Raw genomic sequence first — 25,480 nt, forward strand, 5'->3', positions numbered from 1 at the left:
CAGGCTAAATATAGAGACAACTGACTGACTGCTTGCCTGCCCACACACACACAAAGTTTGTGCAGCTATCCTTGTTAGGACATTGCATTGACTTCCATTCATTGTGGACAGCCTAACCACAACCCAAACCCTAATCTTAACCAGGACCTCAGAAAGAGTCCTCCACAGGTAACATAAACATGCACACATTGCTCCCAGTGCTTCCCTTCTTTGTCTAATACTCATAGATTCGTGCGCTAATGTAGGGCTAAACTTTAGCAATAGAATTCACATCAATCCTCTGTAGATTTCAGTCCAAAACATGTATTTTGACTGGAATATATCAATCAATCAAGTAGACTTTAAGTATGGAAATAAACATTTTTATACTTCATGTTGCATCAGGATGTCCTGTCCTTCAGTGTCAGACCTCTAGCATAAATAAGCTCTGTACTGCTAAGACACTGGACAAACAAGGTCTTTTCCTTGCTTCCTTTTGCATTACTTACATTCAGTTGCTGCTCCCATCCTCTTCCTCTCCTTGTCAGCCATCTTCGCCCTTGCTCCATGGTGTTGGGGTTATGTTTCGGGCTCTGACAGTCACTCTTTTTCAGCTGTGACCTTCTGTGGTGCTGCGCGGCCTACTTCGTGTCTTAAAGGCAGGGCAGGTTAGGTGAATTCTGCAGCCACGTGGCTCGCACAGAGAGGAGATTTGACATAAGGCTGTCTGGAGGGTAAAGCACAGACAGGCGGCCGGGGGAGGTGGGCAAGCATTTTGTGCTGTCTTCTCCGCTGACATGCAAATGGACACGCACACATGCACATACACATAGCCACTGGGAACTGTCTGGCCTGACAGAGCCATCCATCACAACCTGAAGTGAGCTTATGTCTTTGAACAGCCTTTTAGAGCCTAGGAGTGATTGGCAGCTCTGTCCTCCCTAGTGGACCTCTTCCACAGGTTCAAAGACACTCGCTTCCCACCTCAACCCTCTCGATACATCACTGTGAGCTATATGTCTATGCCGTGGTTTTGATGTCTGACTACTGCATCACACTCCCCGTGTGTCTCTCTCATTGTCTCTAAAGGTCCTCCAAGGCTCACCCTGGACCAGTCGTCCACATAAGTGACAACCCCATGGACGAGGGAAAGGTAAAGAACAGCATCCCCCCCCACACACACACACACACACATGCGAGCATGCACACACTCAAAATAAGGTGTTGTTACTCTGGTGAGAATAAACAACCAAGATTCAGGTTGTTTTTTTTTTTAGTGTTATGTCACTTTATGATTCAGTGATTTCATCAGCAAGTGTAAACCAAATGCGTGGTGGAAATTCTCCAACCAGCAGACATTTAGATCCACTTTGAACATTAAAGTTTTACTCAAAAAAACATAGATTATTCTTACCAGTATCCATGACTCACAGCTGCTTGTAGACTGTATGAAGGCCTTGACTTGGAGAAGCCAGTTAAGCTGTTTCTGTCATGGACCTCTGCATGGCATTTAGCTTAGCTTTTTAAACACTATAAGATAATTAAGGTGATAAGCTGAAAAGGTGATTACTGTATGTGATTGAAATAAAAATGTTGATTTACAGCTTTGTGGGATGCTTTCCAAAGCACAGTTATAATAGGCCTTGTCATGTCCACTTTTGAAGTATTGAGACTAGGTGTTGTTTCTATAAATAAGTCTTCAGAATCCAAAAAACATGTGCACTTAATGTTGGAAAAAATCTTTTTGCATGTTCTGCTCTCAGCCCTCATGAACCAGAGGGGGCAGGATTCTTCCTCAGCCCCTGTAGTCTGATTATACCTGACTTCCCTTTCATGCTGCGTGTGAATGTCAAATGTATTACTTCTTTTTCCACCCATCATGGGGTCTGTTCTATCTCCTCTCTGTCATCTCTCCTACCTATCTCACCGACTGCCTGTCGCTCTTTCTCTCCAGCTTATAATTGGATTTGAGTCTGGGATCGTGGTCCTGTGGGATCTGAAATCAAAGAAGGCTGACTATCGCTACACTTACGATGAGGTAGGCAAATCTCCCCTATTTCCTTTCTTCTCCAGCAGCTTTCAGTCATTCCTCCCACTTCTGATCTGCAGCGGATCTTTTAATACAGAAACTGGGGATTAAATTACATATTCATGAGTTGAACTGTATACAGTTGTGCACGTGTGTGTGTGTGTGTGAGTTTATTCCTAGAACAAACCTTGAATTTCAGACAGTTTAATACAGCTGACTCAGCCAGTGAGTTGAGAATACTTACGCACATCGCACATACACATACTCTAGGTGATGTGTTTTATCTCAGTAGGACAGAAGGGGACGGGTTGGTCTTCATAGGAAATAGCTGCTGTCATGTGCCATTTAATGAAGATAAAGCTGAAGTTTGCTTTGCCATAGTTTTACAGCCAATTCTTACTGGACTCACTAACTGGATTTGTGCTATTCAGCTACCGGAAGATTGAAGATATTCATGAAAGTAATCCCTCAAAAGAAAAGACGTCATGGGAAATACACACATATGCTTTCTTGCTGAGAGCTAGTTGTGAAGATTGACAAAGACTGGAAGCAGGTACAAAGCAAATCCGCCTGCCAGCGGATGTCTCTTTGGCCAGTGCCGCACTCACAACCAAAGAAAAGATGTTTTTCAGACGAGTGGTGCCATTTACAAAAGGGAACAGTTTGTGAAATGCATGTTTTAACAATGTCATGATTTAAACAGCAGTGCCATGTGTTCATGTCTCCAGAGTGAGGTTGCAGGGCTGCACCGGGATCATGCTTGCTTATTTGGGCTGCAAAAAAAAAAGAAAAAGAAAAAACAGGGTAACATTTTGTGTGAGGTCCACCCTTTTAAAGCACTGAGTCATGTGGCTTCATCGGCTTCCCCTGAGGCAACAGTGTGTGTCTATAAATAAAAAGACACAACAATAAAATAAAAAGAGTGTCAGAGCTGCTTTCCCAATCTGTTTGTATGCAAAATATTTTTTTCCACTTATTTAGTTTTTATGATCTATTGTAGATATGATAAAATTACAGCCTGTGTTTTTTCTGGTGCAGGTTTTTGGAATTGGTTACTCTGTTTCTGCTTGATCTGAGCGCAGTCTGACCTCCAGCAGTCAATGACCTGGAGTCTTAGTGGGAACTGAGTATGACTATGAATAGATTTCATTCATAAAGTTGTCATTGAGGTTTAAGCCAACTGAATGGTTGTGGGCACACACACACACGCACACACACTCAACACATGGTCATACAGTGGTGTCCGGCGTGTTTAGACACAGAGCCAAACCGGCTGTTGAAGACAATGAGATTATTGTAACGCTCATGCTGGTGCTCACCTCATTGGCAGTGCTGCAGCGCTATAAGCACGCTGAGATAACAAGAGTCACAGAGGACCACGTAGACACAACAATGAGAGTGGATTTTCTATGTTCAGTATGTACGGATCTCCCTCTCTGTCTTTGCCTTTGCTCCGTCTCCCTCTCTCAGATAAGCTAATATCCTCCCACTGCTTCTAGGGTATTACAGTCTCTAGTATTGAATCTCCCAAGGGAGCCCGTCTCTTCTCTCCAAACCCCTACAGCTACACCTCTCCAGAGACTTGGGGTTGAGTGGGCGGGGGTTGTCGGGGCGGGGGGGTGCTCCTCATTTCGTTCGCGACGATTTCCACTGACGAAGTGAAAGAGCCTGCAACATCAGACACTTTCCTCTCTTGTGGAAAGTCTTATGGCTAAAACATCCAAATGGTTTAAAGTTGCATTTTGCCTTGTGTTCTGCTGGGCTGCATCTCCACTGAAACGTTGTTATGATTGCGCCATGACTTTCCTGATAGTACTGTCATGGACGGGGCTTTAGCAATGCTAATTAAACGGACTAAGAGCTAGAGCTGTAGAAATGATCATACCTCAGCTTATGGGTGGTGGAGGTGAGTGGAGTGGACAAAGTTAAGATGATCACTGTGTTGTGATAATCACTTAAGTAATCAGAATAACATAATAATCTCCAATAAAATGATTTTTTTATTCACAATGACGAAGATTTCTGTAATAAAAATACCACATTTTCAAAAAAAATATACAACGTCAAGGCAAATTCAATGCTGTAACTGGTTTCGCTGCTTTAATTGGGAATGAAGATGGAGGCAGTGAAGGCTGGACTAAATGTCCAACATCAAGATGGTTGATTTCAGTGTATTCACTGCATATCTTCTCTCATGTCTGACGTTAAACATGCATTTAACATCCATCATAAGCCAATTATTACATTGTTTAGTTGATATGTGTGCAAATGTCATCTCTTCATAGCTTCTGCAAACAATACTGGAGGGTGAAATAACTTTTTACAGCAATCTATACTCCCCCTGCTGTGAGCTTCTCTTCCAGCTGCTTCCATTCAAACGCTATTTGCCTAGAAGCTCGCTGCCAAGTATCAAAGTTGTCGACTGAAATGAACGAGGAAGCTTTTCCTCTTCTTCTCCTCAGCGGCAGAGGAAGCCAGCGGACCGTGCAGTGATGGATTCAGACTTTGGAAGATTTTTTTTTCTTCAGTTTTTTGTGAATGTTTAAACAAGTAAAAGGTAGTCTGTGGTCCAGGATTTCAAAGGGTGGAGATGAATAGTTTTTGTGAGCGCTGTTGACTCCTTCCTTCCTTCCTTGGCGCATTTTTAACGATTCTTGCAACAATTTCTCACACAGCATCAGCAGGTTGGGTGCACATGAGGTACTGTATAATAATGAAATTGTTCTAATGAAGGCAGCTTTTGGTAGTTTGAGATGCTGTCAACCCGCAGGGATGTCAGCAAATCGCAGAACTTAACCTGGCACCCAGACAGCAGCAAAGTTTCCGGCAGAGTTTTAACAGAAAGCAGAGGTGATAAAACTTTTGTTTTCACAGGCTGAAGAGCTGAGCGAGCACGCCTTTGACACTGTGTCTTTCTGTGGATTGTGTATGATTAGCTGTGGATCAGCAGTATGGGTTTCCAGTGAGAGTTAGCCAGAGAGCATCCGTCACCCTGACCCTGCTCCGCTCAGCTCCGTCTGACTCAACACCTTGGTCTGAGTCCGGCCCTGCTGAATGTCTGATATCACAGCCAGCTCCAAGTTTCTGCCCCCCCCCCTTCCTGTTTGTCTCCTGGCGGCCATTCAGCGCTCGCTCAGTGGATGCATGGATGAATTTTTTATTTTTGTGTCACGCCTTCAAAAGGCCCATTATTCAAACTCTCTAATTTATTCTGCAGTCTGCTTATACAAACAAGCCCAACTTCCCACCGTTTTTCTTCTATCACAGCTCAATCTTGTGCTTCAGTAATGTTTGCTGTATTTCTGCTCCTGGTTTTAGTATTTCCCTTCTTCCTTTCTCTTGTGCTTTGCCTCTTTGTTTATTAACCTCTTTTTCTCTCTCTGTCAAATCATACAAAAGGGACCAGGCGTCCGAAAAGCCCAGTAACTCTGTTGCAGAAATTTTCTGGTTACCTCTGGTGCGACTGTGATAAACCAGCGTGCAGGCCACAACACAAAACCCAAAAAATGTTTGCTTCTGTTTACTTAGGGCCACAATTCTCAGAGCTATTATTGACAGCCTGCAATAACACAGTAAAAGTGTGAACTTATTCCCGCATCCACTCAGTATCAATTGCTTCATTTCCAAGCAATACAAAAAAAACTGCCTTGGCTGTGGAGGAATTTGTGTTATTAACATATTAACAACTGTTTTTGAATGCTGGATGCGGGATCAGTCTGTTTTAAATGAAAAAGAATGAAAATGAATTAAAAATTAGTAAAAAAGTTACACTTTTTTAAAACTAGTTCCCAATGAGTTTGTCCATGTAGGACAATGCATATTCTTTTTGATGGACAGCTCGGTTGACTTTACTTGATATGTCCTCGTGCTGTAAATCCCTCCCATCTGCTTGTCCAAGAAGATTAAAAGCAAATGCTGCAAATTATTGACAAACTCCATCTGACACAAGTCTGGCTTCATTAGGAAGTATTTCTTTCCCTCTAAGACCTGTTGAGAATACAGACAGATTACGTTACCGTTCAAAGCTGATGGGTCATTTGGCAAGTCTGGCACAATATCCATTAGCGGATAGAATATAATTCTTTACGTGATGGTCAGTCTCTGCGGGCCTCTATCCATCAGGATGAACTGGGTGTTACTCTGCATGTTGTTAAAAACACAAAAGGTGATTCACACACTCAGACATTTATTGGTGAATTTATGTTCCTAATGTGATTCCTAACAAACACTAAGGTGATGTTTTTAACCACGTCAGTCACTGAGTGGTCCGGAGTGAAATATCTCAACCGTTAATGGATGGATTGGATGGTCTCTAGAGGTGCAAAGTTAACCTTTTACCACTTCTTCTTTTGCTCAGTGCAGAGCATTCATCGACTCCTGCTATTATGATGTTGAGTGAATACAAATAATAACATGCAACGTATGTATTAATAGATTAGACTCCCATCTTCTCTGTCATTTAGGTAATAAAAAGTAATGCAGTTGTGATGCGTAGCAGAGTATACGGCTAAAACCATAGAAATGTAGAGTTTGGCAGCCATCAAAGCAGTCTGGCTGTGCAGCAATGTAATGAATAAGAGTCTACAGCCATGCGAGCAGCCGAGGGCTGTGAATGCTAAAGCCAGCATGCTAACATGCTCACAGAGACAATATTAGCAAGCTGATGTTAAGCATGTGCTCGTACTTTGTCATAAACCGAAGAATTGACTGACGCAAAATAAAAATTTTGACCTGATGATGGTGTTTGATGAAAAGTCAGAGGATCTCCAAAGCTATTACAATTCAGCCTAGAGCCAATCCTCGGAAAACTTCATCACGAGGGTCTTACAATCTCAAGCTGTTTATTTGTAATTTAGGTGGATTTAAGAGTAAATGGCTTTCGTGATCCCGCTGACTTTTCATTTAGCACCCTCCAAAACTAAACACCAAAGTCTCTGTTGTACTTAGTGAGTAATAACAACGTAGCATATTTTTCCTGCTCCAATCACTACCGATGATGGTGCATCATCTTTTTTAATATAGGAAAAGTCTTGATTGGTAAATAAAGGCTCACGGGCGCTTGTTTCTTTCCGGGCTTATGTAACAGCCGAAACACAAAAACAGAATGGATTTCACGTTCCGGTACAAGACGGGATTGCTCTGTGGAAATCACTGTTGACACACTTGCCCCCAAATGCTTGTTTTTTAGATTAAGCCTTTTTTGGTTGAATGTTTTTCTTCTTGAGCTGAATTACCGTTGCTGTGAGAGCCCCTGTGTGTGTGTGTGTGTGTGTGTGTGTGTGCGCGTGTGTGTGTGTGGCACTTGAGGACTAAGCTGTCTTCGTGTCCCAGTGTGACACAACACTGGCAGAAGCTATTCTACTTAGGGCTGTGATATGCATATTTATGGGTATGTCTAGTTTCCTTCACCAATCTCAATTTGTTTGTTTGTTTTCGTCTTTGCTCTGAATTAGTGTGTGTGTTCGTCTATGTTGTAGGGACACACTTCGATCGTGTGTGTGTGACTCTAATAAGTGTCGACTGAATTCTCTCATCCCCCACAGACCAATCTGTGAAAACTGACCTAATGTAATAAATCATGAAATTAGTCTTTTTAATTGGTATTGTTTGATATGATGGGTACCATGTGTTTCAATTACCCTTCTCATTTTCCAATTAAGCACAGTGCATTGTTCCCTATTGGGACTGTCAGAGCAAACAATGCGCTGACAGATTTGTAGAATTCAGTCCGTCGCTGTCAAAGCATCTCTGAATGGGCGAATGGGGGTATTTTTTCCTCATATAGTTGCGATAAGCTTTAGCATTTAGTATTTTCCCAAATGTCTGCGGATCACATCCTTTTTCGGAGCTGCAGTCAGCATAAAGAAAATGATCTTAGACCCTCCTCCACTGGTATCCGAACTCATTAATGTCTCATCTTTATTAAAACGTCTGTCATCTATGCACGGATATATTGAGAACACGACATATCAGTCACTCCCAATGCCAACATCAGGTCCCAGATCCCCAAGAATATGCTATGCTATGTCTAATTATATGTACAGCTTATACAGTATAGGGTAATTCACTTTAGTTCCAGACCGTGGGATTTCACAGAATTGGAAATAAGTTCACACTGCATTCAGCACACCTGCTAGAAGTACATCCACGCCACCTGGCACTGCACACCAGTGAATCACTTCTGGCAGCAAATCATTGACAAACTGCATCCCACCGTCCCTGTCACTTCAGGACTCACATCCGCTGTCAGCTTAGATAAGACACCTAAGCCATTACTCATCATGGCTCTAATTACGTCCAAAAAAACAATCTTCACCAACAGGAAATCAGGTAGCTCCATATCCGCAGATCACTTGAAGCAAACCATTGTAAGTTTCAGAAGTTTATTCGTCTGTATTTGTGTGTCTTTGTGGGAGTGAGAGGGAGTGAGTCATCACCTGCGTAACGAGATAATGCGAGGCTGTGTGTCTGTGCGGCATGATGTCACATCACCATGGCTCTGTCTCATCAGGCTCTCGGTGACCTGGAGGAAATCCTGTTGCAAAAAACAGGATAATGAGACCTTTGAAAAATTCTCAAGGATGTACATCCAAAAAACACCCACCTCGGGAGCAAATCAAGTTCTCCACAGAGTCGTTTTATTGGTTCAGCACTCTCGCCTCTCAGCAAGAAGGTTCTGGATTCAAACCTTTCTGTGTGGACCCTGTTTTTTTTCGTGTCTGCGTGGGTTTCCTCTGGGTGCTCCAGTTTCCTCTCTCAGCCTGCATGTCTGTGGACTAATTGGCTGCTCTAAATTGCCAGAAGGTGCAAATATGAGGGTTGTTTGTGTCTGTTAGCCCTTTGATGAACTGGCGACCTGTCCAGGGTTGCACCCCGCCTCTCGCCCTCCTTGTCAGCTGGGATTGGCTCCAGCCCCTCTCTCTATGCAATGGAGAAGCGGTTATAGATAACAGATGGATGGATGGATGGACAGTTTACTCTGGGAAAGAGACAATTACATTTGTTGTGTTGTCACGTGAGCATGATCAAACATTGGCGCCCCACGCCGTCTCGTTTCGCTTTTTTCTGAAAAACCCGGCACATTCTGCGAGCCTGACACGCAGCACCGCTTAAGATTAATGACACACCAAAGGCAAAATTGATATACAGCTAAATAAATAGCAGCTTCAATCGGAAGAGATTGACCTAACCTGGCCGTGTGCTCACATCGGCATTGACAGCGAGGCAATCATTCATTTCAGATGAGCGATGTGAGACAAGGGGCAGCATTTGGAAGACAAGGCGACAAGGAAAAGTGGCGGCAAGTTCACACTCAAACGGCTAGTGGAGCTTTAGCGAGAATCTGCAAAATATCCAACAGTGCAAGGTGGAAAGAATACAGAAGCAGTCAAGCACACTTTTCAGAAAAGGCTGCACTTAATGCTAACCGTCGTGTCAGAGAATATGTCCAAAAGAGTATTTTCCCTGACGAGGCGCTGGGCTCGTGGTGGGACATTACTGATGCTGCAGATGTTCTGGTAAGAACATGCCCCTGGGTGATCCATGTGGCGAGCCTTGTAAAACTGCTTTGGAAGCTGTTATGAGCTTCACACAGATTTGGTGCACATCATCATATTTAACGTAATGTCAAAACGCTCGCTGGGTTTAATTATGAGCCATGAAAAGGGCATCAATAAGCAAGGTTGCCCTTTACTGGCGTGCTTTGGTCATGATGTGTTTGTCTTTTCAATGATTGCTTGTCAGTAGATAAATCATTGTGAGTCAGGCTTACGGCAGCGACGGGGCTGTTTAGATGACGGGGAAGATGAGAGGACGGAGAGGGCACCGTCTCTCCAACTCTTGCTTGCAATTGCTTCTTCTTTTGTACCTCTTAGCTTGTCTCTGTGCCAATTTCTCCATTTGGTTCTTCGCTTTTTTTCCCCCCTCTGCCTTTGTCTTGATTTTGAAGGACTAACTCCTCAACTTCCCACCCCATCAGTTGCTCTTCCTGTAAAATATATAGATACTACCATGATGATTACTTTTATTTCCTCTTGTAGAACAATCGTTATTTCTTAAATATACATGCTAACTAAATGCTAATATGACCTTGACTCAAAATAATCCATGTCTCCAAATGACACCAGAAGAACCTGAATGCACCAGATCAACTGGTATGTTAAATGTTGAAGTTTTTTTCCTTCATCCAGGGAGTTTGTGTCTTTATAAAGCAGAATTCTTAAATTTATAACTCTGCTAATAAAACCTTCCTCCTGGCATTCCTGAATAAAATGACCAATCCAGTTCCTGCTTCTCTCCACATTCAGCAAATTGGTCCCATAAAAGCTGCCTCTAATAAATGCATTCATGCCACAGGAAATGCTGTGAAGTCAGGGGCCGGACTCTTTTATCTCGCTTTCACCATCTGCTGAAGAGTATGTAACGCAGAGTCACACATGAGCATTGTACTGTGTGCCGTACGGCTGTGGCAATGCAACACACTTACTAATGTAAGGGAGATGGTGGCACATGATGTTTTATCCTGCTGAACCACTGACCCCCCCCTCCCCTGCTTCCTCCCTGTCGTTTCCTAGGCGATCCACTCAGTTGCTTGGCATCACGAGGGCAAGCAGTTCATTTGCAGTCACTCAGATGGGACTCTGACCATATGGAACGTCAGAGGCCAGGGCAAGCCCATACAGACAATCACCCCACACGGTAAGCAGGTGGAAACGCACACAAAAACAAACACACACCCCTGCGGCTGTGTCAAAATCACTCCCGAATTCACTCATTTACTGCTCACCATTTCATAGATGCTCCGTAGTGTTCACGTTGTGGGAATTCTGGAGTGGAATGCTGTATGTGGAGGGTAAAGTTCACACTCATTGTGCATTGCATAGTAAACGGAGGGGGGATTTGATGGGCTTACTCTAAAATACTTGCGTGGACCTCCCATCAGAGATAAACTGATTTTCTTAGTAGAGTTAAAAAGACTCTTATTAATTAGTCAGGACTCCCACCACAGGTTGCAAGGTAAATCTAAGGGGTTGCGAAATGATTACTTGGGTAGAAAATAAGAAACATTTGGCTAGAAAGAAACCTTTCTTTAAAAGAAGAAGTCTGCTTTTTTGTGAAATATTAAACGATTTTTCCTCTTCGGGCTATGAAACCTTAAATGAAACAGTCTGAGACAAGAAAATCACTCGCCGATTGAACTGCTTGCAATTTATAGACAAATGCTCTGTGATGAGGAATTGCAAGACGATGTCTTTATATTGAGGGGTCTCAAGTGAAAAAGGGCTGCGAACTTCAGGTCCATATAAAGCCAATTGATTGTTCTGACCATATACAAATACAACACTGCTGCATCCATTTCTGTGAGTTATTACACTATTAAAGCCGCTGATTCAAGAAAGCATAAGTTCTACAATACATGGTCCCAGTTCCTTCAGTCACCTGCCAGTCACATGACCCGCTCTACACTAACTGAAGCCATCCCTCAACAGCCTCAGTACACCTGGCTCCCTCGTCTATTCCACATTGCAGGAATATTGTCAGTTCAATTATGCCCTGCCTCTGTTTGCTTTACTTTGTGTCTGCACACGTGTACTTTCGTGCTGGTGCTGTTTATTTCCTGCAGAAAAGCAAGTCTGCTCTTTTGAAGATGCGTTTTAATCCACACTCCTCTTCCTCCCCTCACACCTACTCACCCCACAGAGCACTTTGACAACTCACCCAGACGCAGGGCCGAGGAAGAAATAGACGGTGTGTGTGTGAGCGCTGCAAATGCACAGAGAGAGAGCGTGAGAGTCAGGAAGAGGAACAAAGAATGAAATGAAAAGGAAAACTTCTGACCAGTTTCTCAAGCTGGTTTTGTGTGTAGGGATTTCACCACACAGGGTTTTTAATTAGTTGTTTCTCCTACTGCTGCATACGTAATTAGGTTGGTATTTAATGGGCAATTATGCAAATTCCTTTGACAGGTTTAAGTAAGGCTTATAAGTCCTTCTTTAATTGTCTTTTTAGATATCTGTTATTTAGATGGAGTTATTAAAAGTAGTCCTTTATTATACAGACCTGCCTTGCATAACCTGCCTTAGGGCTCACTCTGCCTCTCCAGTAAGAGTTCAGATATGTTCGGCCACTTATTTTGCATTGTAATAAGAAAAAAATATGCACAGGTATGCACACGAATGCTGGATGTGCAGTTTTCCTTCCTCCCTTCAGGTTTGAATGGGACGGTTCTGTAAATCGTCCATGATCGTCACACCTTCATTTCATGTCCCTGCCCCTGCATTTGTCTATCTCCTCTCTGATGAATAGCCTTTTGTTATTGTCTGGCTACTGTTCAAAGCGGCATTTTAAGTGCAGCTTCTGGGAAAAAAAAAAAAAAAAAAAGAGAGAGAGCGAGAGATGACAGCAGAAACAAGACGAGAGGAGGGGAAAAGGGATGATCTGCCAAACTGAAGTATCTTCTGTTTGTTCTATTTTAGGAAAACAGCCCAAGGACGGGAAGAAGCCAGAGCCTTGTAAACCCATTCTCAAAGTGGAGTACAAAACCACCAGGAATGGGTAGGTCCCTCTCTCTCTCCCCCCCCTCTCTCTCTCACACAAACACACACACACACACACATGCGCACATGATTGGGCATGAATATGCTTAATTAGACACAGTTAAGGCAAAAGGCACATCAAGGTTGTTTACAGGTATTAAAAGCTGTTGCCAAGGCAATGCGAGCAAAAAGTGTGTCCACGTAGTCATACGTCGTCTTGCGTCAATCCAGCTGGGCCAACGATCTCTCTGTGACAGGCTTTTCCCTCTCGCCGTTAGGTTGTTACTATGGAAGTTATTGTACGCTCTAAGGTGCTCTGATATGAGAATCATCGTCATGTACACGCTGGGAGTATTTCTCCAAAGCTGTGTGTAGTTAATGCAGTAAGAAGCTCTTTTATAGTGTCCATTTTTTAAAGCAAAACATGAAACAGTTCAATATTGAATCCTGTGCTTGTGTGTGTGTGTGTTCCAGGGAACCCTTCATAATCCTGTCTGGTGGTCTGTCCTACGACACGGTGGGCCGGCGGCCTTGTTTGACGGTAATGCATGGGAAGAGTACCGCTGTGCTGGAGATGGACTATCCTATAGTCGACTTCCTCACGCTCTGTGAGACACCATACCCCAATGGTAAGTTTGGGATAAGCTCATATGGTATGTGCATGCCTTAGCAGTGTATTTGTATGGAAATCATCATCTTATCCTCCTTTTGTCAATGCATTAGACTCACACACGCAATCACACACACCTTTCTGTTTTTTAATTACGTCAGATTGCTTGCCCCCGTGTTAGTGTGTTTCTGTAATAAATATGAAATTTCCCAAGGGGATGGATGCTATTCCAGTTTCATTATCTGGCACACGGAATATTACACTTTCATTTCATCTCTTTGTACACAATAGCCTTCCATCTAAATTAAATTATTATTTTATTTTCTGTATTGAGGAGTCAACAGCTAAAACAAGCGAGGGTGGAGCTGAATGTTATGGGATCCTGTATGTATGCAGTCCGCTATGTAAACTCTGCTGCAGCGTTATCTGGCACATATACAGCCAAGGATTAGTGGGTTACATAACAATGGTGACTTCATTTTGTTACTGGCAACCTGATGTCACCACCCGCTGATTTCATCTGGTAATGGACATTACTGGGTCTTTGGATTACACAATGCATGTCTGTCTACGTGTGCCCGCTTAAACCAGCGTTGGGGTGTAGAGGAGTTTGATAATCCGTGATGATGTGACGGCAGATGGTGCAATGTGATGCACACCAGTGTGTTTGAATGGGAAAGCAAATGGCAGACACTGGTACTAGTTTAGGTGCAGGTTGATGAAACAGGGGTCCGCTTTCAGCCACATGTCATGTCCTCCTTTAGCAGAGTCTTCTCAGTATTGCTTTGTATTGAGCATGTGCTGAGAAAGGCAAAGAGATGAAAAATAGAAACATCATTAAACTTGTTTTTCACATCCTGATGCAACTTACGCCAAATTTGTCTTTATCGTGGAGGGCTGATTGCCATGTTTGTAATTACTCTGTATCTTTAGGTAAATCAGCAGGGAAAGTGGGCATAATTAGTTGTTATTCTCATCTCCCAAATGCCGAAAGTGACAGTTAACGTCCAGCGATCGAAAGCCGTGTGACGATTCACAGCAGAATGTGAATCACTTGTAGACTAGCGCCAGGGAAGTAGAATGAGAAGGACAGTGAGAGATGTAGTGACAACAGCTGTCAAAGTGTTTCAGCCTTGGTGTGCTCTGACAGCCTCAGACCTGCTGCTCTGCACAACAGATTGTTCTCTGAACACCAGTTTGCATGCACACACACACGCTTGTGGATAGAGTGTACATATCTGAATGGTCTCTGTGTGGTAGGGCTGAAAAACTCATCAAAATATTATTGAAATCGCAATATGTCCAAGTGCAATATCCAAATCGCAGTAGCTGCAATTTTTTGATAAACGCAAACTGTATCCATACCATTATAAACGAAGCATTGTGGTGCTGCAGAGATGCCCCAGCCTACAAATCATATTCCACTGACGTAAGTGAACATGCTTGTTTGGCACAGACTTCATCAAAAATCACATCATCAATTTCTATGTGTTTTTTTTTAAGTGAAAATGAAATGTAAAAATGACAATTCCCAAGAAAATGTGAATTTTCTTTCTATTCTGTTGCTGTAAGACTGTGACTAGAATCAGAGATATGTACAGCAGGATGTTCTGTCCTGGTTCCAGTGACGCTGTTAGAAGTACTGAATATCTGTTGATGGGACCAGTGCATTCATTCAATACAAAGGTTTAAAATATATCTCAAGGTTGACTAAATTCTCCTCCTAAATCAGAGGGATACAAATATGTAACCAGGAGAATATCCCCCACAGTTATAAATCACATAGATTAATAAATATTAAGCGTTAAGTGTTCTTGCCCTCACATCTTCAGGGCACAGATATGATAATAACGTTTGCCGTATAAAGTCTGAGGAATTCTTCCCCTGTGGTTTGTAGATTTCAGAGGAGTCCTCTCTCGAGGAATTACAAGACTACTTAAAGTGCGGCGTGATGAATGACTTGTCTTGCTGTTGCACTGTGCAGATTTTCAGGAACCTTATGCTGTGGTGGTCCTTCTAGAAAAGGATTTAGTGGTGATCGATCTTGCACAAAATGGGTGAGTCTGACTCTGTCATCTTGGTTTCTTTTGTTTCTGAAATGTGGGCTAAAATGTCACCGCTGACCTATTAGTGCTTGTTATCTTTGATATATATCGCCTCTTCTTCATATCATGATGCAGCGTACTGTCATAACTCTCGTTCTTTGGTTTGAATGCATACTGAATGAGACGATTGCGCTGATACTGTGCAGACAGACTAATTACATTCACTGTGACTTTGTTAACAGTTACCCCATATTCGAGAACCCCTATCCTCTGACTATCCACGAGTCTCCTGTGACCTGCTGCGAGTACTTTGCCGACTGCCCTGTGGACCTCATACCTGCACTTTACTCTGTTGGCTCGCGGCAAAAACGACAGGGCTACAGCAAAAAGGTACCGTATGAGAGGGCTTTATGTTGTAACAGTAGGTTGGAAGCAGGGCAGACACAACACATAAGGTGAAGGGTGGGGAAAATGCTATGCTTTACAATTCCTGCTGAGGCCGGTAATTTGGTGGTAATTATAGGAAAAATAGGATTTTCTTTGAAAGAAAAGCATCATTTAAACCCAAGTAAATATAATGCATTATTAATTTGTTCTAGAATTGCTATTGGAAGTTTTCTGTAGACAGATTTTTACTCTTCAGCCGACCCGCTGTGCACAGACTAAAAGATTCTCAAAGCAATTAAATGGAAATTCTTTATAGAAAGTGTACAAATTAAACAGCATTGCTAGTTTTAGCAAATATTTCAAAGACATCAGTTTCAGCTGTTTTTGGTTTAATTCGCAAATGTTAGCATGCAATCAGGCGATGTGTGAGCATGTTAGCATGCTGATGTTAGCATTTCGATCATAGTAGCATTGTGCCTCGGTGCAGCTTTGCAGAGCTGCTAGCGTGGTTGCATTTAGTCTTGTTCCCATACTTAGTACCAAATTATATAAATAAGTGGGAAACTTCCTCAGAGATGATAAGGAAATGTTGCTGCAGAAATTGCAAACTGCTCCTTATTGTCAGTGATTGCACCCATTTAAGGGCCGTTTTTAAGCAGAAACAGACAAGTTTTACTTTGGAAATAAAATAAATTACCACTCCTCCATCACAAAATAACTCTTTGAACACACCTCCCATCGCAGATTAATGATGTAAAACAATGTAATAGTATCCCAAGGGTAGAATTTCCCTTCATGTCATTCTGGATAGCAGTGTCATAAAAGACCTAAATGTCTGAATTAGAAATGCAAATGTTCCACACTTCACCCTCTAACCATAAGGCCATTCTCCAAGAACAAGGTTACTGGATAAAGGACGCATTAATACATACTTATGCATACCTTTGCTACAAACTGCATGCAGCGGGAGTTAATTTGTATTAGTGGTGCTTAAGTATATTTTTCAATGTTTCTGTGAAACTAAATGGACTATATAATAGTGTCATATTACTTAACGATCCTCCACTCTCTTTTGTACACCTCCTCTCTCGTCTCATTCTCATCCCTGTATCATCTAAGACGGACCCCCTGCTCTTTCAGCCATTATGTACGCCTATGTTCTTTTCCCCGTCGCCTTGTTCTAGCTTTCTGTCGGAAATGTCAGCGTGTACTGACCCAAACTGGCTGCCTAGTTGCTCCATTTTTTTCTTTCTTTCTTTTTTTTTTTTTTTTTTAAGCAAAGGCCTGGCTGAGCTGCGGGAGGGCATTCTCACATAAAGATCACCATGAGTCATCCTGGTGACCTTTGTGTGTGTCAACGTGTTCAAAGCCAAACCCCCCACCGACACACACAAACACTCTCAGATGGACACGCACGCTCATTGAGGTGCATAATGTATGATTGCAAGACATGCTGCGGGACATACACAAATGATCCCTGCCTGTTTTGTACGGTTTCATCATGTCGTCTGTTCGTAAAATCAATCTTTCTATTGATATGCTGTTTGTTGTCGCTCTTCTTCTACGTGCGCTCCCTGTTTCACTCTGATGTTCTGCGTGTTGTCTGTTGTCTATCCAGGAATGGCCTATTAGTGGTGGAAACTGGGGTCAAGGCACACAAAGCTACCCAGAGATCATCATCACTGGGTAAGACAATACTGATTTCATTAGCATTATCATTATCGTCTCGCTCCAACTCAATTACTTCCACCTCTGCTGCTCTGCCAGGTCAGCACAGCAAAGCAGCTTGTCTCAAGACATTTACTGTAGGTCTTTATAGATTCTAATCATGTGCACCTCGCTCCATTTTGGTGTTTATTATCCCACGCTAAACTGTCAACAAGGGGAGAAGGGGCGTTTTTCGCAGAACACATGCACTGAAGAAGTGACATTGAGATATGGGTTTGGCAGTAGGAGGCTCTCGCTCCTCTCCTTCCTCCCTCCCTCCTCACCCCTACTATTACTATTCTGTCCAGGTCTCTCTTTCTTAGAGTGCCACAGCCTGCAAAATACTTCTCTCCCAATTCACTCAGCTGAATTGGCAACAAAATAATGAGGAGTGAGGGAAAAATGGTAAGCAAAATACATGTCCAAATACAAGACAGCGCCCTGCTCTGTGACACTAAATGGAGAAACTGTCATATTTATCACCTGCTAATGACTAAACCTGTGCGCACACACTATGCACATATTCAATTAATTGTTGAACAGTTCTCAATGTGTGGGCGTTATTATGCAGCTATAACAGCCTCCACTCAGGGGAAGGCTTTCCGCAAGATTTTGAGAACGTGGCTGCAGGGATTTGCTCCCACTCAGCCGCAAGCCCTTTAGTGAGGTCGGCCACTGATGGTGGGCGATAAAGCCTGGCTCGCAGTCGGCGTTCCAAGTTCAGGTGTCTGATGGGGCTGAGGTCAGGGCCAGTCAAGCTCTTCTGCACCATACCAAGCCATTTATTCATAGCCCTGGCTTTGTGCACGGAGGGATCATCATGTTGAAGCAGGAAAGGATGTCCTCCAAACCTTAGCTTGGAAGCACATTAAATATCACTGTATGCCATAGTGTTCTGATTTCCCATGATTGGAGGGAAGGGGCACAGATAAAACCATGAAAAACAGCGCCAGAACAAAAGCACAAAATAGTGTTTGAACAGGGATGTCCAGATACTTTTGGCTATATAGAATACATACCGTTTACCTTCCGCTTAAACAATCTTGACTGAAGATGTGAAATCATGAGGAATACTTCTGAAGGAGAGATGTATGTGATTCATTTTGGACTAGTAGTTTGTGGTTAATTTTTAGTGATTTTAAGATTGTGTGTCAGAACAGCAAAGTTATCCAGTAGGTGTCTTCAGTTGATACTCCAGAGATGTTTTAATGTTGCCAATTATACGACCGGATTTGTTTTGATCAGACTAGGATTCAAAGTGACGACTCTGAAATCGTAGAACAAGACACACGTTGAAACTCATCTTTCTCTTGTTCCTCTACTTTTATTTTTCTCTTTTTCTGCCTCTCTTCAATTCCCAGGCATGCTGATGGAACTGTGAAGTTCTGGGATGCCTCTGCAAGTGAGTCCCCTCGACGGCTAAGCTTTGTTTATGCTTCACAAAATTCTGTACTTTTTGCAAGTTTTTCTAAGAAACAGTGGACAACGCGGGGACGTTCTGAGCTCCAGATGAAGTTCTGATCCTTTCTCTTTTCTCCTTTTTTTTCTTAGTAATGCTCCAGGTGCTCTATAAGCTCAAAACAGCCAAGGTGTTTGACAGAAACCGGTCCAAGGAAGACAAGGGTAGCACCGAGGTGTCAGATGAAGACCCCTTTGCTATTCAGATCATGGCCTGGTGCCCTGAGAGCCGGATGCTGTGTGTGGCCGGGGTGTCAGCCAATGTTATCATCTACCGCTTCAGCAAGCTGGAAGTAACTACTGAGGTGGTGCAGGTGGGTAATGGTTTGTAATCTGGGTTAAATGCTTATGTTTCCATACAATAAAAGGGAAAACGTGTGTTTTCATGGGCACAAATAAGGAACATGATGTCACTCTCTGTCAAGAAAATATTTAGCTTGTTATTATTTGCCCTCAGCACTCACTTTCCCTACTGCTTTAAGATGTCGAGACATATGCACAAACACACGCACGCACGCACGCACGCACGCACGCACGCACGCACGCACGCACGCACGCACGCACGCACGCACGCACGCACTCTGAGATATGCCTAGTCAAAGGCAGTATGGTTGCCATGCCAACAGACAGAGCAGTGAACAAGCAAAGCTAGACTGTCATTATAATCTGCCTTGATAGCGACGTAAGTGCTTATGGGGGTGTGAGGGGAGCCAGTGTTTAACGGCATAAAGAGAAATGCTGTTTAATCTCTGCATGCATGCTCACAGCGCCCATACATCCAGCGTGTGTCCATGTGTGTGTGCGCTCTCTGCCATTGGTCACCGAAGCAGCCGAGTGTTAAATTGGTAACTAGCAACATGCTTTCTGCCTTTAAAATTCTGGCAACATTTGTCTTGCTAAGCAGTCATTGCTGTGCTGTTGTTGCTGTAGACTTGCTCCAGACAAACATCACTTGTCAATCAAAGTACTGTATGTGGGAGGCACTGCGATGTGTTTTTCCTCGCAGGTCTGTAAAATGAATTTTAATGAGTTTTTGCTGGTGCCCTTTATGTGTTTGGCAGTGTTTGTTCTAACTATCCAATTCTTTCACTCTTCCAGAGGAAGGGGGCTTACAGCGGAAAGTTTCATGAGTCTGGAGAGTTCAAGTGCCTTGCTTAAAGGACCAGCGTGCAGGATTTAGTGGCATCTAAACCCCTCCCCTTCCAAGCATGTAGGAGAACTTCATTGGCCACTGAAAATGAGAAAAACCTGAAAGGCCCTCTCTGGAGCCAGTGTTTGGTTTGTCCACTCTGGGCTACTGTGGAAACATGGAGGTGCTGCTCCTGCTGCAGATATAAAGAACTCATTCTAAACTAATGAAAACATGATTCTTATTTTCAGGTGATCATACAATAATGAAAACATAATTCTGACTATTATATTTCTGCCAATGGATCCCTAAATCCTCCACACTGGACCTTTAAGGCACCTTGCAGTGGGAGACTGATTTGAATCAGCCACTTTCCTGTTAGAAGCTTTTTTCTGTGGGCGACTGACAGTGAGCACTGATGCATGTGTCAGAGAGATTTCAGGCACTTTTTCCTACGCCACTAGAGGATGACGTGATGTGGATCAGGACTCTATATGCAGTTGCGGCAAGGTGTAATTAGGAGAGCAGCCTCCCTTCGTACAAGGTCAAACACCTCGATGTAACCTTGCAGAAATGAAGGTAGAGGAGGACAGACACAGGTGGGAGTGAGAATTTGAAGAAGGCCACTGATCGCTCTTCACTCCCACATGTCAGTGGGGCTAATGAGACTGACAGAATGCAAAAGAGAGGCGCTTATGCACATTGTGTGTGTGTATGTGTGTGCGTGTGCGTGCACGAAGGCGGAGGTTGCAAAGAAGTAGCCTGAAGGAGGACTTAGAAGGAATGGAATATTTCAGTATTGGAGGACCTCTGTGACTCTGTCTGCCTACACACACACACACACACACACACACACACACACACATCAAACACATCTCTATTTTCAAAGTGGCTCTATGAAAGTGGATGGATGTCATGCACAGTCATATAAGTATTCCCATCCTCAGGAGAATTCATGAAGAATTGTTGTTTACAAGAGTTTTGTGGCTTTCCTCATGATTTACATAATGTTTCATACATCTGCTAATATCTTCTGTGTGTGTGTGTGCGTGTGCCCTCTCTTATGCAGTTACTAGAGGTGCGAATGCAGTACGAGCTGAATGACATAGAGTCTCCAGACGGGGGTGGAGGGGGAGAACAGACTTCGGCGCATCCCACCCCCGGTGCCTCCCCTCAGACGAGCGGCCCACCTTCACACCCCTCCACCAGCAGCAACAACTCTGACGGAGGCAACATTCCCTGCCTCAAGTATGAAACGCACACACACGCACACACACACATACAGAAGCACTTACATAAACTCTCAGCAGCACCAGGAGCGCTCGCACACATTATCATACACACAAGAGTCTTGCCTTTTGCCTCAAGCACTCTTGCACAGACTTAGTCAGCGCCTCAAGCATTCTCTGCCACAGCCTCCCCATCATCCCCTCGCAGCCACTCATGCCAGACCCTCACCACTCAACTGTTTCAGAACCGCAGCTGCACCACTTGCCGTTCTCTTTCTGAAGCCTCTTTTTTTTCTTCTTCTTTTCGCTCCTCTCTGTTTCTCTCGCTGCCTCCTTCTCTCCAGAGTGCGCAGTACTCCTCTGAAGCAGTCCCCTGGTTACCAGGTAGATTTGGTGGTCCAGTTAGTGTGGGTGAGTGGAGAGCCTCCTCAGCAGATCACAAGTCTGGCGCTCAATTCCTCCTACGGCCTGTAAGTACACAGACAGCAACATCTTAGTCATGAAGTAGAAGTCTTTTCTTAAAAGTTCCCATTGCTTTTGTTCGCTAAACAGATCCTTAAAATGACTAAACTCTATAAAGAGGAAATATGCAGAGTGGACATGCATAGGATTTTGCAGTTTAAGCAGCGACTGCTCAAGGCTACTGTGACAACCAGGCCTGTCAACACAATTTATGACTGCCAGGAAAATTTGGACATTCTAGCTGTTTTTGTGATTTGACTACAGTGTTTTTCACACTAAAACCTAAATCCAATCTCATTTCCTTGTTTCTCTAACCCATTCATCTTTCCTCCTCTGACTTCCTCCCCGACTATGTCACCCCTCCGTCCCCCAGTGTGGTGTTTGGCAACATTAACGGTCTGGCGGTGGTGGACTACATCCAGAAGACAGTGGTGCTCAACTTGGGGACGGTCGAGCTTTACGGCTCCAATGACCCCTACCAGAGACAGCCCCGCTCGCCAAGAAAGACACGACAGCCCTCTGGAGGTAATGAGGAAAAGGAATGAAGGAGAAAAGCATCTGAAATTTTCCAGCCACACACAACAGCAGAGGTTTCTTACCATCTAGCCATTACAGCACTGCCTCATTGCCAGCAAACAATGGAGTCATTTCTTATCATCATGTCAAATGTCAGCCGTTAATTTCATGTGGCACTGCTTATTTGTTCTTTCAGCCTCACTAGCTCACGTTGTTTAGATTTGAAATAGAAATCCCGTACATGATTATTTATTTTATTTTCCCTCTTTTAATTTCTGCCATTAAGCGAAAACTGTTGGACCATGATCTGCAAATCCTGCTCTCGTCTTAAGGGCAAATGAAGCAGTCGAGGGGGGAACATTGCACAGAAATGGACTCAAATCACTATAAACTCCAGTGTGAATGTGTGAAGATAGTGCAGACAAACACACAGCGGATTGATACTGATGGATACACCAAAAAAAAAAAAAAAAAAAAGAAATCAGTTTATCACAAATTAACCAAGGAGCAAAATCAGATTTTGTATTCAAGTAAAGGTTTAGAATTCTAATCAGTCTGTCAGTGAACGTTATGATGGGTTTGTGCCAGTGGAGCCTGCTAACGGTTATTACTTTAACTCCAGTGAACCCACAGGACCGACGCCACTGAACCAATCCCAAAACTGATCCAATGGTTCGAATGAATCACAGAACAACACACTCTAAAATGGATCTCCTTCATGAGGCTGACACACAGCAAAGCACTTTGTCTAACTCTTCCTTTGTCCACCTGCCTCTCCCTGTCTGTCATTCACACACACACACACACACACACACACACACACACACACACACACAGTCACAGCCCATCCCTTTTACACACTTTCTACTCTGCAGCCTCATAGTACCACTACAATAAGATGCTTTCAGTATGGACACACTGCCACCCTGTGCTGGATGACGGCAGTGCAGCGACATAGAGGATGCCGCAGTGTCATGACGATGTACTGTCCATACTTAAGCAAAAGTTTGATGGGTGAATTAGTAAGCTGCGTGCATGTGGATGCCGAGGGATTTCTTTTTGACGTTGGCGACCGTTTATGTGCAAATATGCACGCGCACACGCAAACCGTGAATGCTCACATAGACACAAGCACGTGCACATGTAAACACACACAGAGCATCTGGTGTCACTGACTGGTGAGCAGTGGGCTGGCACCTGTCAGAGCTTGGCGAGCGCGAGCAGTAATCAGGCGTCCAGCTGTGTTTCTCTGCCAGCAGGGACTGCTGTCTGCTCGGCTTTCTGCCTCACAGGACAATGTCTCACACACATGCACACCAGCGTGCGCGTGGCAGAGGGAGGAATTAGGCTTGAAAGCGGAGAAAGAAATGCTAAAGCTGCACAGAATCTCCCTAATGGTTAAGTGGAACTGATAGGTTTATGTGTTGGTCAAGTGAGGAGATCATTAGACATGGAAATCATTCGTTTGTGCATATGGTCCAGTCCAGTTTCCCCAAAAACAGACAATCCCAGCAGATATCTGAGATTCTCTCTGATGTGGGTGCATATGATAAAGAGAAAAGGAGAAGCTCACATGTGGTTCTGTTTGGCTTGCTTCATTTTGTATTTCACGAGTTGATCTCTGCTGCAGGTCTGTGCGACATTAACGAGGGCTCCGCCACGTCAGAGGACCGCTGCAAGTCCCCCACTTCAGGTAATATGTCCTTCAGCGTCTTATTAAAAAAGCAAAGTGGGAGAATTACAGCAGAGGCTTTGTGTTAACCAGACGTGAAACCCAAACAGTGAGACCAGTCAAAAATAGACCTATAATAGACCGCGCATTGGTTTGGGGGAGAAGATTAATGTTTCAAAGAGCCTCTACTTTTAATACTGTTTTATTGAAATTGTTGCTCATCAAACTGTGACTATATAGAAGTGTTTTTCGTTGAACCATAAAATTGTCTGGCTGTCAGCTCCATTCTTCAGTCTTTAGGAATGCACTGTTTGAGTTTATTACCGTACGGTTATGGGTTTTTGAGACTATTTTCCCATTTGTGCATGCAGTCTTCTACCACTTTGCAGAGTTCAATGGACAGGAATAAACTTGTTTAAATCATCATGTGGTATCCTGGAAATCTGTGTTATATATATATATCCCATGCTATGATGCTAATTCAGTGTGACGGCTAAGAATTATGACTTGAATTTAACTGTTAAACAAAACTCTGCATTCTGGTACAGAAACCCATTAATTTACATTAATCGGAGTGTGAGTTAAAAAGCAAAAGTTCAACCTGAAGTGCCTCAGGTATTTTCACATATTCAGCAACTGCATAAATGCATAATTGTTTAAAAAAAACATAGCCTCCAGTTTAAAGTATTGTATCAGTTGCAAGATGATGTAAATTAACTTTTGACTTGGATTTTGAGTGGGGACTTTCTTCCAGTTAAACATTAAAAAGTGTCTGAGTGCTCTATCCTGGAGCAGATCGGCACAGAACATTGTCACACTAAGCAGTTTTCGTATCAGCGAACATGACGAAATGCAAACAAACTGCTTTGTCACTTAAGAGTATTCTGCACCGCTGCTGTGTCGCAATAGTCGACCCATTGATGATCGTGCAGGAGAGCTACATTGTGTGCCGCAGCAGTAAGACGCTCTGTTGCTCTTTTACTTGCCTGCTTCTTAATCTACGTCATTAGTATTTCAGCTGAAGGTGCTTGAAGAGAGAACAGCCCAGATCCATCTTATTAGGGGCAACTTGGCATTAGCACACTGAAAATAAGGGGCTTTTTAAAAAGGTCAGACAGAAAACAAATCTCAGAGTCTGGACTTCTGCTGCTGTTTCCAGGTATGATGGCTGTCCAAACCTCCCGCCACACCCCCATGTCTGGTGCCACCAGACTGTGGTCTGATACATCTGCCTGCTCTGCATTATTCATAGGACAGAGAGAGATAAGGTGTCTCCCTGCAAAGAAATGTCTGCCTTAACAGTCATTTAGTCTCGGGATAAGTGTTTGGGGTTTTTTCATTTTTTTTTTTCTAAGTGATCTGCCATTGGGAGAAAATAATTTCTTTTCAGGCAGTTTCACCTGCCTCACCTTGAAATAAGTTGCAGTATGATGACTAAAGACTCCATTACTGGCAGGATAGTGTCATTTCATTCAAGGAAATTCTTGAAATAGTTTCTGATTTGCATTCACAACTTCGAACGGCAGCCTACAGTTGCCAATGCTGAACCACTTAAGTAATAAGACAAAACAGACTTTATTATACAGTTGACATTGTAAGGATATCCACACAGTGAAAAAACAAGGTAGTACTCCTCCACAGGCTCCTTTATAATGCACTATAATGCATAATTAGAATCTTTGCTCATTATGGTATCGCCAACAAATCAGGGAAATTCTCAAT

At 43.3% G+C, this 25,480-nt stretch overlaps 1 protein-coding gene across 2 annotated transcripts in view; it reads left to right on the forward strand.

The window, feature by feature from the left end:
* Positions 1-25,480, forward strand: part of stxbp5a (syntaxin binding protein 5a (tomosyn)) — an 86,052-nt gene that overhangs the window by 50,898 nt on the left and 9,674 nt on the right. For both annotated transcript variants that reach the window (XM_076757127.1, XM_076757128.1), the window contains 14 exons: positions 1,069-1,132; positions 1,934-2,017; positions 10,582-10,705; positions 12,484-12,562; positions 13,018-13,172; positions 15,138-15,210; positions 15,441-15,588; positions 17,204-17,271; positions 18,654-18,694; positions 18,844-19,064; positions 20,949-21,127; positions 21,453-21,578; positions 21,944-22,095; positions 23,717-23,779. In XM_076757127.1, the coding sequence (XP_076613242.1) occupies positions 1,069-1,132; positions 1,934-2,017; positions 10,582-10,705; positions 12,484-12,562; positions 13,018-13,172; positions 15,138-15,210; positions 15,441-15,588; positions 17,204-17,271; positions 18,654-18,694; positions 18,844-19,064; positions 20,949-21,127; positions 21,453-21,578; positions 21,944-22,095; positions 23,717-23,779 (1,577 nt within the window). The remainder of the gene's footprint in view (positions 1-1,068; positions 1,133-1,933; positions 2,018-10,581; positions 10,706-12,483; positions 12,563-13,017; positions 13,173-15,137; positions 15,211-15,440; positions 15,589-17,203; positions 17,272-18,653; positions 18,695-18,843; positions 19,065-20,948; positions 21,128-21,452; positions 21,579-21,943; positions 22,096-23,716; positions 23,780-25,480) is intronic.

This window comes from Chaetodon auriga, chromosome 18 (genome assembly GCF_051107435.1).
Source record: "Chaetodon auriga isolate fChaAug3 chromosome 18, fChaAug3.hap1, whole genome shotgun sequence".
NCBI lineage: Eukaryota > Metazoa > Chordata > Actinopteri > Chaetodontiformes > Chaetodontidae > Chaetodon > Chaetodon auriga.